Source organism: Oratosquilla oratoria, chromosome 20 (genome assembly GCF_046742065.1).
Source record: "Oratosquilla oratoria isolate Oo_2021 chromosome 20, ASM4674206v1, whole genome shotgun sequence".
Classification (NCBI taxonomy): domain Eukaryota; kingdom Metazoa; phylum Arthropoda; class Malacostraca; order Stomatopoda; family Squillidae; genus Oratosquilla; species Oratosquilla oratoria.
Genome location: NC_134796.1, coordinates 994,790 through 1,007,788, shown reverse-complemented (window position 1 = coordinate 1,007,788; position 12,999 = coordinate 994,790). Strand labels below are relative to the sequence as shown.

The window sequence follows — 12,999 nt, the reverse complement described above, 5'->3', positions numbered from 1 at the left end:
CCTTTCCTACCACATTCATTTCCTCCAGTCTCTCTCCCTTAATACTCCCAGTCTGCTGCCACTTTCACCCCTTGTACATCTCATCACCTTACTTTCATCCACATTTATCTTCAGCTTCCTCCTTTTGCATACTCTCCCAAACTCCATCACTAACTTCCTCAATCCCTCCTCTGATCCTGCTACAAGTGCAGTGTTGTCCGCAAACAACAGCTGGCTTATCTCCCACTTTTCTCCATTTTCTTTAACCATCTCCAATCCAAGATCCACCACCCTTGCATTTACCTCTCACACCACCCCATCCATGTATAAATTGAACAGCCAGGGTGACATAACACATCCCTGATGAAGTCTCACCTTTACCTCAAACCACTCACTCTCTCCATTTCTAATCCTGACACAAGCTCTACTACTCTCCTAAAAACTCTTGACATCTCCTAACAGCTTTCCTCCTATCCCATATATCTGCAATACCCCCCACAGTGCCTTCCTGTCTACCCTATCATAAGCCATTTCCAAATCCATAAAAGCCCCAAAAAAAACATCCTAACCTTTTCCTATAGCTTTCTCACATATCTGTCTTACCACAAAGATCTGATCTACGCAACCCCTACCTGTCCTAAAACCACACTGTTCCTCACCAATTACTCCCTCTGTTCCTCTCCTGATCCTCTCAATCAAGACCCTCCTGTAAGCCTTCCCAACTACACTTAACAAGCTAATCCCTCTGAAACTACTACACTCACACTTGTCCCCCTTTCCCTTGTAAAGTGGAACTATGCAGGCACTCCTCCAGTCCTCCAGCACTCTACCCTCTCTTAAACAAACATTAAATAACCTCACCAGCCAGTCCACCATCATTGTACCTCCTTTTTTCAGACATCCTGCATGGCACCCATCCAGACCAGGTGCCTTACCTGCTCTCATCATCTTAACAACTGCCTTCACTTCATCCTTCCTTATTTTCCTCACTCATCACAGTCATTTTCTTAGTACTTCCCACTGCAACTACCTTTCCCTCCCTATCTTCCTTCACATTTAGCAACTCCCTAAAATACTCTACCCATCTTCCTCTTACCACCTTCTCTTCTATTATTATCTCTTCATCTGCACCTTTTACCCTCTCTTCTCTACTTAATTCACCTCCTCTTCCTCTCTTAGTTTCTTTCCAAAACATCTTTTTATTACTTTCAAAATTTTCTGTCATACTCTTACACCATTTCACATCAAAGGATTATAAAGGCGGAGCATGCCAACAGGAGACCTTTTTGTTCATAGGTCAGATACAAAAAAATATATATATATAAAAAAAAAAAATAATAATAATAAAAATAATAATAAATGAATAAATAAAAACTATAATAATGTAAATAACAAATAAAATACATAAATAAATGCATAGGCATAGTTAAATAATAAACAGGTAAATAGTAAATAATAATAAATTGACATATAACTAATAATAAATGAGAATCAAGCAGACAAATGATAACAAAACAAAAACAAATAATATAAAATAAATGATAATCATTACAGCATCTTGCTTAGGTGTTTATCTAAATGATTCTTAAAGCTTCGAACTGAGCTACAATGCACTGCCTCTGCAGGAAGTTTAATCCATTCATTAACTACACAGTTGGCAAAGTTGTTTCTACCCACTTCCAAATTGAATCTATTTCCGGACAGTTTGAGACCATTGTTTCTTGTCTGATTCTCATTCAGTATGAAAATTTTATCACTTTTGATATTGTCAATTTCCTTTAGAATTTTAAAGACCTGTATCAAGTTACCCCATCCATCCATCTCATCCTCAGTCACTCCATCCACCTCTGCTTTCCACACCTCTTTTGCTAATCTTTCTTCATTCGTTCTTTCCATGTGTCCAAACCATCCCAATACTCTTTCATCAGCCCTATCTGCCATCACCTTTTCCACCCCTGCTCTCCTCCTCACCTCCTCATTTCTCACTCTATCCAACCTTGTAACCCCTATCATACTTCTTAGACACTTCATCTCAAACACGTTTAAACTTCTCCTTTCTGTGATGTGATTTGGTTTAATGTCACAAATTCCCCCTATCAGGAGGCTACAACGATGCCCCTTACAGTGGACATTGTAGTGTGAAATTTAATGAGCCACGCACTTAGTTCAACTCGCCCCAAGCAGGATTCAAATCATTATCATCTCAACCTCCGCTACAAGTAACGACACTAACCCACCCAATCAGAGAGCATCTTCTCCTTTTTGCTGCTCTCAGACTCCAAGTCTCTGCCTTATATAGTGTCAAAGGCACAACCATTCCTTCATATAATCTTCTCTTTGCATCTATTCCCAAATGCCTATTCCCTCATGACGCTTTTTAATCCCATACAAAATACATACATATACCAAAGGCTTTTTCCCCCTTACATAGGAGGGAGTCAAAAAACAAAGGCATAAAATCCACTCCCACCCATTCCATCCCCACATACTCCACTCCCATTCACCCTACTCCCTCCCTCTTATCTTGGCTCCTCTTGGATGATGGGTTATCCCTGTATTTTGTCCACTGCCCTGAGTCAGAAGCAGTGTTGCAAGACACAGCAAGGGCACTTCATTAAATCAGTGACCTCCTCTCTATCCCCTCCTGCAGAATAGGAGAAGACAAGGAGAAATCCCTTCGGGTGCATCAATTTATATCTTACACATATTCCCTCACCTCCATCCCCCACCCACTCCACCTCATGCATCACAGCATCATCCATACACAACCATTCTCCATTCACCCCAAAGAAATAAAATAAAAATAATAATAATGAAAAAAATTAATTTAAGCATTATACATGAGAAATCACAGTACTCACTCAAGAATGGCCACATCAATGGGATTCCTGCCCTTTTGGTCCAAAACTATACGAGCATCACAACCATTAAGGAACCAGTAAATAATATTTTCAAAACTTGGTCCATCCAATAAGTGCCAAGAATACTCACGAGCTTCTGCTAGTAGGGTTTCTAATTTTTCAGACTGTGGGAAAGTCAAGACATTGTACATCATTAGAAATTCAACACAGTTACATTGTACAAACTCATAAAACCCTACTATTCAACACCAATTACTGAAATAATCTAAAACACTGAGTACACACTGGTATGTATAACTAGCAACAATCAAAACAAAATTTAATTCATCATTAATCTTACCAAAACTTACATACATATACCAAAGGTTTTTTTCCCCTACACGGGGGGTAGCCAAAACTTAATCCGTAGAATTGCCAAACCTTACTTGGACCAATAATGGGTCCTGCACAAGGTAGTCTTGCTAGGACATCAGAGTCATCTCCCTGCCGCTCATCTTCAAACCCAATCTACTTCCTCATTTCCATTTGAAGGTGCAACCCCAAGAGGCTGACATTCAAGTCCTAGGATTGGGCCTAAAATTTCTCTTTATCAACTCCTGTCGGCATGCTCCGCCTTTGTAATCCTTTGTAATTTCCTTCTCCTTCCAGGTATCCACCACACAGAGTGGTGGAGACCGAGAATAAATTAGATAAGGCAACAGTGTGTGCAAACACTATTTAAGAATTGAAGAACAAACTTGATGCTGAAAGATACAAAGACGGGTCACCACGAGCATAGCTCCCTTCCTGTATAATACAACTGGGTAAATACACAGGGAGAGCTAACATCTGGCAACTGTTCCTCTTCCCTTACAACTTTCAGCCGGTGACATGGAAACAGTTCCTATCAATCTATATAACTAAAAGGTTTCTTCTCCCATTAAGGGAGGTACCCAGTCAAGACACACCCATCCAACTCCCATCCATCACCCATTTGTTTCCCTTTTATTCTAACTCCTCATAGACGAGGGGCCATCGCTGTCCCCTGCCCACTGCCGGTGTCGGAAGCAATGCAGCAAAACAGAGCACATCTACAGCAAAGCCTGCCTCAGCTGGTTTACCCCTACCACCTCATTTACACTGCAACCCTCCTTCCTCTCTCCTTCATGCAAAGATAGAGACTCTATGTACCTATATACCAAAGACTTTGTCCCCCTTCTAAGGGAGGTAGCCAAGATGATGAGAAATCCCTTCGGACAACATCAATTTACTGTCCATTCACAACCATCCTTTATCCTTTACTCATATCACTCTTGCCTTCTCCTTTCCTTACACAACAGACATTCCCCTTTTACTTAACCACTTCAGTACAAGTCAAATTTTTGCACGCAGCATTGGATGCCATTTGTACAATGCATCACATTACTCGCATTATGAAATATAAAGTCACTGCTGTATTACTCATTCTCTTTTATGCCGAGTAATAATAAACACAGAAAACATTACCACACTAGTTCACAGAATCCAGGGGTAACTCATGTACAACTACAAAAAATGTATATATTCAAGATGCCGATGCTAGCATCCTTGTGTACCCACCCGTGCCTCATGACGCCTACATAGGCGTCATCATACCAAAGTGGTTAAGGTCCCTTTCACTACATCCATCCATTATGATATTTCCAATGCATGTCGTAAAAGACGGGGTGAATGGAGAATGGTTGTATATGGATGATGTTGTGATGCATGATGTGGAATGGGTGGGGGGATGGGGGGTGAAGTAGTATGTGTGAGAAAAGTTTGACACAGCCCGAAGGGGACGGAGAGGGGGGGTCGCCAATTTAATGAAGCAGCCTTGCTGTGGATGTGCTGTGCCTTGCAACACTGCTTCTGACCCAGGGCAGTGGACAAGATGCAGGCATGACCCGTCATCCAGGAGGTGCCAAGATAAGAGGGAGGGTGGAGGATGGAGGATGGAGGGTGGAGGGGAGTGGAGTGTATTTGGGATGGAATGGGTGGGAATGATTTTTATGCCTTTTTCTTTTTGGCTACCTCCCTTGTAAGGAGGAAAAAGCCTTTGGTATATGTATGTATGTATGTATGTATGTATGTATGTATGTATGTCGTAAAAGACAGCTAAGTGGGACAGAGTGATGGAACTAGATATCCTGCTGTCTATACTGTATGTCCATCCTCTGGGAAATGGTTCCATTTCACACTAATACAATGCAGAGTTCAGTCCAAGATTTCTTCCAAGAGAGATATATGAGAAGGCCTAAGAAAAACTCCCAGTTGCTGTGGGGCAGCGGAAACTGAGTTTCCATCCAAAGAAGCTCAAGGCAACAACTGACTGATCGATACTTAAAAACCTTGTCATAGGTTTATGAGAAAGTCTTGAAATTTCTACCAATACAAATAATCAACGACACATTGCTCCTTACAGCAGTGTGGGTACAATCACTCCATATAATTTTCTCTTCGCATTCAAGAAAATAATCATTCCCTCAAAATCTGTTGCCCCAAGTCTTCTTGCATGGCTCCTAAGTAATTGGTGACAGCCACTGAACTGAACTGAAAAATCACTCACATGAGAGATTTTGTATTGCTGTCTAAGGCCAGACTGGGGCAGTGCAGAATTTGTTCTGTGTCCTCTGTATGGTGGTTACATCTGGGTCAATATGAGTGGCCAAGTATATTCTGTATTGGTTCTGTTTTAATGTGGCATGATGGCCTCAGTGTAATTGTACCAATGTGGCTCATTCTTGTCTTGGGAGGGATTACTCTGGGGTAGTCTTGTGGAATTAGGTCAATCTTGAGAAAAATCAATCAATTGTTACCTCAGGGTGATGTCTGGAGTAGTCTTGTGGAATATGGAATTAGGTCAATTTTGAGCAAAATCAATCAATTGTTACCACAAGTTTCACCAAGTGGAAAACCTACAGCCCCGCAGTGGCTGGCAACAGCCCTCGGAATCTCTCATAGATCTCTCTATTGTTTGTGTTGCATCAGAGTGGGACTGTTTACATGTCACCAGCTAAAAGAGGTAGGGAGAGAAGAGAAGTTGCCAGTTGACAGCTCTCCATGTGTGAAAATGTGTAAAAAATACAACTGAAGTTGATAAAGAGATATTTTAGGCCCAGTCTGGGGACCAAATGCCAGCCCTTCAGGCTGATGGAGATGAAGGGGTTGATGGGTTTTGGAAATGGGCAACTTTGTTGTCCATCTTGCCTGACCACCAAGTGCAAACACCCATCATCAATCCCTTAACAAAAAATATATAAATAAACCACAGCATAATAAAAATACTTACTTGTCTAGTAACAGGTTCAAGCGTAAGAGCAGAAAAGAGATTTAAAATGCAGACATGAGCACGTGTGGCTTCATGTTCTTTTGCACTGTCTAGCACCGGGTAGCAAGTGGCATCTCCTGAATCAGACTGCACAGGCATGAAATTATGCATCACTACTTTCCACTGAATTTGTACAAAAATTTTGCCAACAAAACTGTGGCATTCTGGTAGGTACTGGTCCACAATCTGCAAATAAATAAATAAATAAATAAATACATAAGTACATACATACATACATAAATAAAAAAAATACAAATGATCAAATCAATCTACTAATTTTTTGAATTGGCATGAAAAAATATACATAAAAAGATCCATAAACTTGACAATAATTTATTCTGATAAATATGTTATTCTAGAAAACTTCCATAAACTTCTTTTAATCCTACCCAAACCAGCCATTGACCACAACAACAAAAAGAAACATTAAAACTACACCCAAAGACCTTTATTACGCACAGATACTCTCTTCTCTTCCTCCACAACCACCAAATACCAGCCTCCGGAAACATATTCATAATCATATCACTCACCGCTCCATTAACACACTGAAAGACAACACACTGCTGCATGCCAGACCCCCTGATATCCACCCTTCTGAATCCTCTCTCCCACGAAAGGACAGAGTCCACTTGGCCAGACTGCGATGCGGTCACCACCCAGCACTTCTAAGCTACCAGAAGAGGCTGGACGACCATGTTGTGAACAGCTGCCCAGGATGTAACACTTCACCCCATACCATACAACACATAATGGAAGACTGCATTATACACAATCATGCACGCAAACAACACAACATACACTCTATAAAGGATTTGTGGGAAAACCCAGTTTCGACTGTGGCCTTCCTTGGGGAGACACAACAACAAATGGCTTGACAGAAGAGAACCCCTTCCTTTTCACTTCCATCAAATTCGTCCCTCACTCTCCATATATTTACCTAGTTGTATTATATGGGATGGGAGGTCTTTGTATCTTTAAGCATCCAGTTTGTTCTTAAATTCTTGTATAGTTTTTGCACACACTGTTGCCTCATACAATAAACTCCAGATATCTACCACTGTGTGGGAAACTATTCTTTTTCAGATCTCTTCTATAACTATCCTTTTTAAGTTTCTTTTCATGTCCTCTTGTTTTTCTTTTATCCCTTTCATAATTCTGTAAATGGTCAGAAGATCTTCTCTTTCTCTTCTTTGTTCCAGGGTTGGTAGTTTCAGTTTGGACAATCTTTGTTCATATGTCAATTTAGAAAGTGCTGGTGCCATCTTTGTCATTGCTCTTTGGATTCTTTCTACATACTCCCCCTACACAAGGGGTAGCCAAAAAGAAAAAGGCATAGAAAGACCTACCACCCATTCCATTTCCTATATATTCCACTCCCCTACACCCTCCTCCCTCTCTCTTCTCTTGGCACCTCCTGGATGATGGGTCATTTCTAATTTCTTAATATTCTTTTTTGTACTGGATGTCCATAGTGTTGCAGCATACTCCAATCTTGGTCTTATCAGTGTGACTAATATTTTCTTTACTATTTCCTCATCCAAGTGGTCAAAGGCAACTTTCATTGATCTTAGTAAATTGAAGGTTTCTCTATTTTGTAGATATATGCTTGTCCGGTGACATGCCTTTGCTGGTAATTACTCCTAGGTCCCTTTCCGAGCTAACTTTTTTTTTACTTCTTTTGTAACAATTCTATATTGCCCTGATATTCTATTTTCACTTTTTCCAAATTCCATTATACTACATTTCTTGATGTTGAAATTCACTGAACACATTTGACTCCATTCCCAGACTTTATCCAGGTCTCTATAATGATTCACTGTCTTCCTCTGTACTTTAGTATTTTTGCATCATCTGCAAAGAAGTTCATATAACATTCCACACCTTGATCCATGTCATTTATATATATGGCAAACATTATCAGGAGGTGCTAAGATAAGAGGGAGGGTGGAGGGGTGTGAAGTGTATTCAGGGATGGAATGGGTGGGAATGATTTTATGCCTTTTTCATTTTGGCTACCTCCCTTGTAAGGGGGAAAAAGCCTTGGTATATGTATGTATGTATGTATGTATGCAAACATTATCAGAGCTAATACAGAACTTTGTGGGACTCCATTTATCATTTCTTCCAGGTTGAGTTTTTTTCTCTAAGTACCACCCTCATTTTTCTCCCGTTCAAGAAATCTTCCATCCATTTCAGTACCTTTTCATGTACACCACCTATCATTTCAATTATACTATGCTAGTGGCTTCAATGTTTTGTATTAAACCTTAAAAAGAACTAAAAGAAATTTCTACCTCTCTTGTAATGGGGAATGGGAAGAAATTTCTTTCATTCTTCTTTAGGTTTGATACAAAACACTGTAGCTAGTAGCTTAACATAAATGCAGATACATACATACATACATACATATACCAAAGGCTTTTTCCCCCTACTCAGGGGGTAGCCAACAAGAAAAAGGCATAGAAACCGCTCCCACCCATTCCATTTCCTATATATTCCACTCCCCTCCACCCTCCTCCCTCCCTTCCTCTCATCTTGGCACCTCCTTTGCAGATGAATACAAAAAAGTGGAATGTGAGGGCATGGATGTATGCTTTGACTGGCTACCCCCCTTATAAGGAGGAAGAGGCCCATGGTACATACACACATAGATAGATAGATAGATAGAAAGACATTTCTGCACACATTTCTGACCTTATTAAGCATTTCGATGTCCTGCAGAGAGGGCCTAAAGTGTTGCCACGGCAAACATTCAAAGTGATGATGTATTATATTTAGCACATAATCTTTAACCTCTCGGCAAGCAAATGTTGTTCCATAAAACTCCAATACATAGGACATAACACTTCTGTTAGCTGAAAGTAAAAATTTACACAATACCAGAAAGATGATATTTTCACGATAGAAACTAATCATCTTCAAAGTTTGCAACCTAACCAAATATCAAGTCATCACCTTTCTTTCCTCCATGAAACAAAATGCAATAAGAAAGAATAAATCTATGATACTATGGTTTCATTTATGTCTTACCAAACAACCTCCTAGTTACCTGAAGGCAGGAGCGAATGTATTAGCTGGATTGCATGAATAAACATGAACACCATTTTGGATGCAAGTTGTGCATCATCAGGCACCCATGGCAAAAGAAGCTTCCTGTCATGCGTGAGCTGCTGCAACCAAGCAGGACATGATTCTCTTGCCTTTCCACCCAAGGGTGCTACCCAAGCTGCCCAAAGTCCTTCCATAGCTGCCCACATCTCAGCCGTAACTGTGAAGAGTTCATCAGTTTTAGAACACACACAAGAACCTTCCAGCAACTAAAAACCAATTAACCACTCCTCCCATCCCAACACCTCTGAGACAAAGGTTACCCTGTCCTCCATAACACTGTTTGGGCCAAAGGCAGACTAAATATGATACTAGGAAATCAAGGATATAGATGAAGTTAGAACTGCACATGAATTTGAGGCTAGGTACCACAATACTGGAGAGTAGATGAGACCCAGAGAGCATTACTCCTTTCCTGGGTACAACTTGGAAAATACATACATACATATATATACCAAGGCTTTTTCCCCCTTACAAGGGGGGTAGCCAAAAAGAAAAAGGCATAAAATCATTCCCACCCATTCCATCCCTGAATACACTCCACCCCCCTCCACCCTCCCTCTTATCTTAGCACCTCCTGAATGACGGGTCATCCCTGCACCTTGTCCACTGCCAATTGAGTAACAATTGAGTAAATACAGCTCTTCCACAACTAGAGCTAATTTACGCCAACTACTTTATCATATGGCAACCCCCCTACACTCCTCATCCAATCAAATAATTTATTAAATTCATGTCAGCTCTGATGAGGAGATAAGACGAGAGGGAGGACAGGGTGGTGGATGGGAGTGGAATGGGTGGGAGCGAGTAAATGCATTTTGACTTAACTACCTCCCTTGTAAGAGGAAAAAAGCCCTTGGTATATATATAGATAGACTTACTTTCATCTGCTGATGCTTTCCCTCTCTCCATCTGTAACCGTTTGACTAGATATGTAGAGGACACAGATCCAAGAAGAAGCGAGAGGGGTTCAATAAAGGGTCTGTACTTTGGGTAGAGACCATACAAACCAAACTCCAACCGTTGGGTCACAAAGTAATTTGAAAGTTTACTGAGGGTGTCCTTCGCCTGGAAAGGAAATAAATTTTACATAAAACAAATTATTTTATCTACCATCTCCTTTTCCATCCCCACTCTCCTCCTCACCCTATCCAACATTGTAACCACTACCATACCTCTCAGACATTTCATCTCAAACACATTTAAACTTTTCCTTTCTGCCTCTCTTACATTCCAAGGCACTGCTGTTAGCACAATCAGCTCTTCATATAATCTCCTCTTTGTATCCATTCCCAATTGCCCATTTCTCATGACATTTTTTAATCCCCCAACCCATTTACTTGCTTCCTTCAATCTATAATTTACATCCACCCCCACTTCTCCCTTTCCTACCACATGTGAATTTATACATAAAGCAAATATAAATTTATACATAAATTTGAAAAAAAAAAAAAAAAAAATTACTGATGATGATGATATGATTTAATGTCACAAACTGCCCCCTATTGGAATGTCTGGAACAAATTGGATGAAACAATAGTTTGTGCAAAAACCATACAAGAATTTAAGAACAAACTAGATGCTGAGAGATACCAAGACGGGTCACTACAAGCATAGCTCCCCTTCCCATGTAATACAACTAGGTACATACAACTAAGTAAATACACACATCTTTTTACTTACCAAGGAGAATGTGAACAGAGTTTGGCTTCGACTGAAAGTGCTGACAGCATTTACCGATTCCTGGAATGTCATTCCTGGTTTGAATGTCACAACACCTCCAGCCACAACATTTATTAAGTCGTACCATACTCCCATGTGCACCGAGCCTTTCTTTTCCTACAAACAAAACAAAATCAATATTAAATTACATCATTCTTCAAACAAATAAAAAAATTAATTACATTATTTTATTATCCACTAATGAAACACCATTGCCACTTTAGACCTTGATTTGTATTTACTTATACCAAATTCATTCCATGAGCACAGAGCCTTTCTTTTCTTACAAACAAAACAAAATCAATATTGAATTACATCTTCCTTCAAACAAATAAAAAAATAAATTACATTATTTTACTATCCACTAATGAAACACCATTGCCACTTTAGACCTTGATTTGTATTTACTTATACCAAATTCATTCCATGTGCACAGAGCCTTTCTTTTCCTACAAACAAAACAAAATCAATATTGAATTACATCTTCCTTCAAACAAATAAAAAAATCAATTACATTATTTTACTATCCCCTAATGAAACATCATTGCCACTTTAGACCTTGATTTGTATTTACTTATACCAAATTCATTTGTGTAATCTAATAAATTATGCTGGATGGTTTCTAATGTGTTGAGCCACTGTCGTGTTGAAGCGCTAGTGCCCATTGGGTTGGTCATCTCTATCATTCATGTTAAGGAACGAAACTAAGTTATTTAAATACCTTGACCAGGGCAGGCCTACATGTTCATGTTGAGGAACGAAACTAAGTCGTTTAAATACCTTGACCAGGGCAGGCCTACATGTTCATGTTGAAGAACGAAACTAAGTCATTTAAATACCTTGACCAGGGCAGGCCTACATGTTCATGTTGAGGAACGAAACTAAGTCATTATACCTAGACCAGGGCAGGCCTACATGTTCATGTTGAGGAACGAAACTAAGTTGTTTAAATACCTTGACCAGGGCAGGCCTACTGCATGAGAATGACTGGCAAATGGATGCCAAGGGCTCAAGTCTACCAGTGTGTCAGTCACAACTGGGCTGCACCGTTCACAACTCCATTCCTACATCTGATGCCAGACACCTCTGGTTCGGTAATCTATTCTGCACAAACTATTTTACATCAGCTCATTCTTTAGGGGTCAACCATTTACAATTCACAAATGAGGCACCACTACACAATTCTGGTGTACTGCACAACTTAAATTAGAGAAATTTGCTCGTTCAATTATACATGAAGTTATGACCCATTCTAATAATCAACACTTAAATTCTTTTGCTACAGTGTTCCTTCAAGATTTTCTTCTGTCTATCTATCTATTTCTATATATCAAGATCTTTTTTCCCCCTTATATGGGAAGTAGTCAAGTCAGAGGCATGTACCTACTCCCATCCGTTCCACTCCCTTCCACCATCTCCTCCACCCTTCCCATCTCAGCTCCTCATGGATGAAGAAATGGAATGAGTGGGAGTGGTTTCTATGCATTTTTCTTTTTGGCTACCCCTGTGTAGGGGAAAAAAGCCTTTGGTATATGTATGTATGTAATGATGTATTAACAAAAAATTACTATGGTAACCAAATGAGATACATTTCACTATTATTCAGCCAAAACAAACTTATGGTATTGTATAAATAGGAGCTTTGTTGTTTCACTAATCCGCACACATCTTTTTTGAAACAGATCTTGTAAATACCTAAGGAAATGCTGACTAAGTAAATGCTGACATGCATATACCAAGGCTTTTTCCCCTTTACAAGGGAGGTAGCCAAAAAGAAAAAGGCATAAAACCACTACCACCCATTCCATCCCTAAATACACTCCACCCCATCCACCCTCCCTCTTATCTTAGCACCTCCTGGATGATGGGTCATCCCTGCACCTTGTCCACTGCCCTGGGTCAGAGGCAGTGTCGCAAGACACAGCACATCCACAGCAAGGCCGCTTCATTAAATCGGTGACCCCCCCCTCTCCGTCCTCCCATGCAGAAAAGAAGACA

At 40.0% G+C, this 12,999-nt stretch overlaps 1 protein-coding gene across 3 annotated transcripts in view; it reads right to left on the bottom strand.

The window, feature by feature from the left end:
• Epg5 (ectopic P-granules autophagy protein 5) overlaps positions 1-12,999 on the bottom strand; it is a 106,969-nt gene that overhangs the window by 45,041 nt on the left and 48,929 nt on the right. For all 3 annotated transcript variants that reach the window (XR_012967347.1, XM_076203621.1, XM_076203623.1), the window contains 6 exons: positions 10,963-11,118; positions 10,161-10,347; positions 9,221-9,439; positions 8,866-9,026; positions 6,130-6,354; positions 2,841-3,004 (listed from right to left, as the gene is read on the bottom strand). Coding sequence is in view for 2 of the 3 variants with exons in the window: in XM_076203621.1 (XP_076059736.1) it covers positions 2,841-3,004; positions 6,130-6,354; positions 8,866-9,026; positions 9,221-9,439; positions 10,161-10,347; positions 10,963-11,118 (1,112 nt within the window). In the remaining variant the exon portion in view is untranslated. The remainder of the gene's footprint in view (positions 1-2,840; positions 3,005-6,129; positions 6,355-8,865; positions 9,027-9,220; positions 9,440-10,160; positions 10,348-10,962; positions 11,119-12,999) is intronic.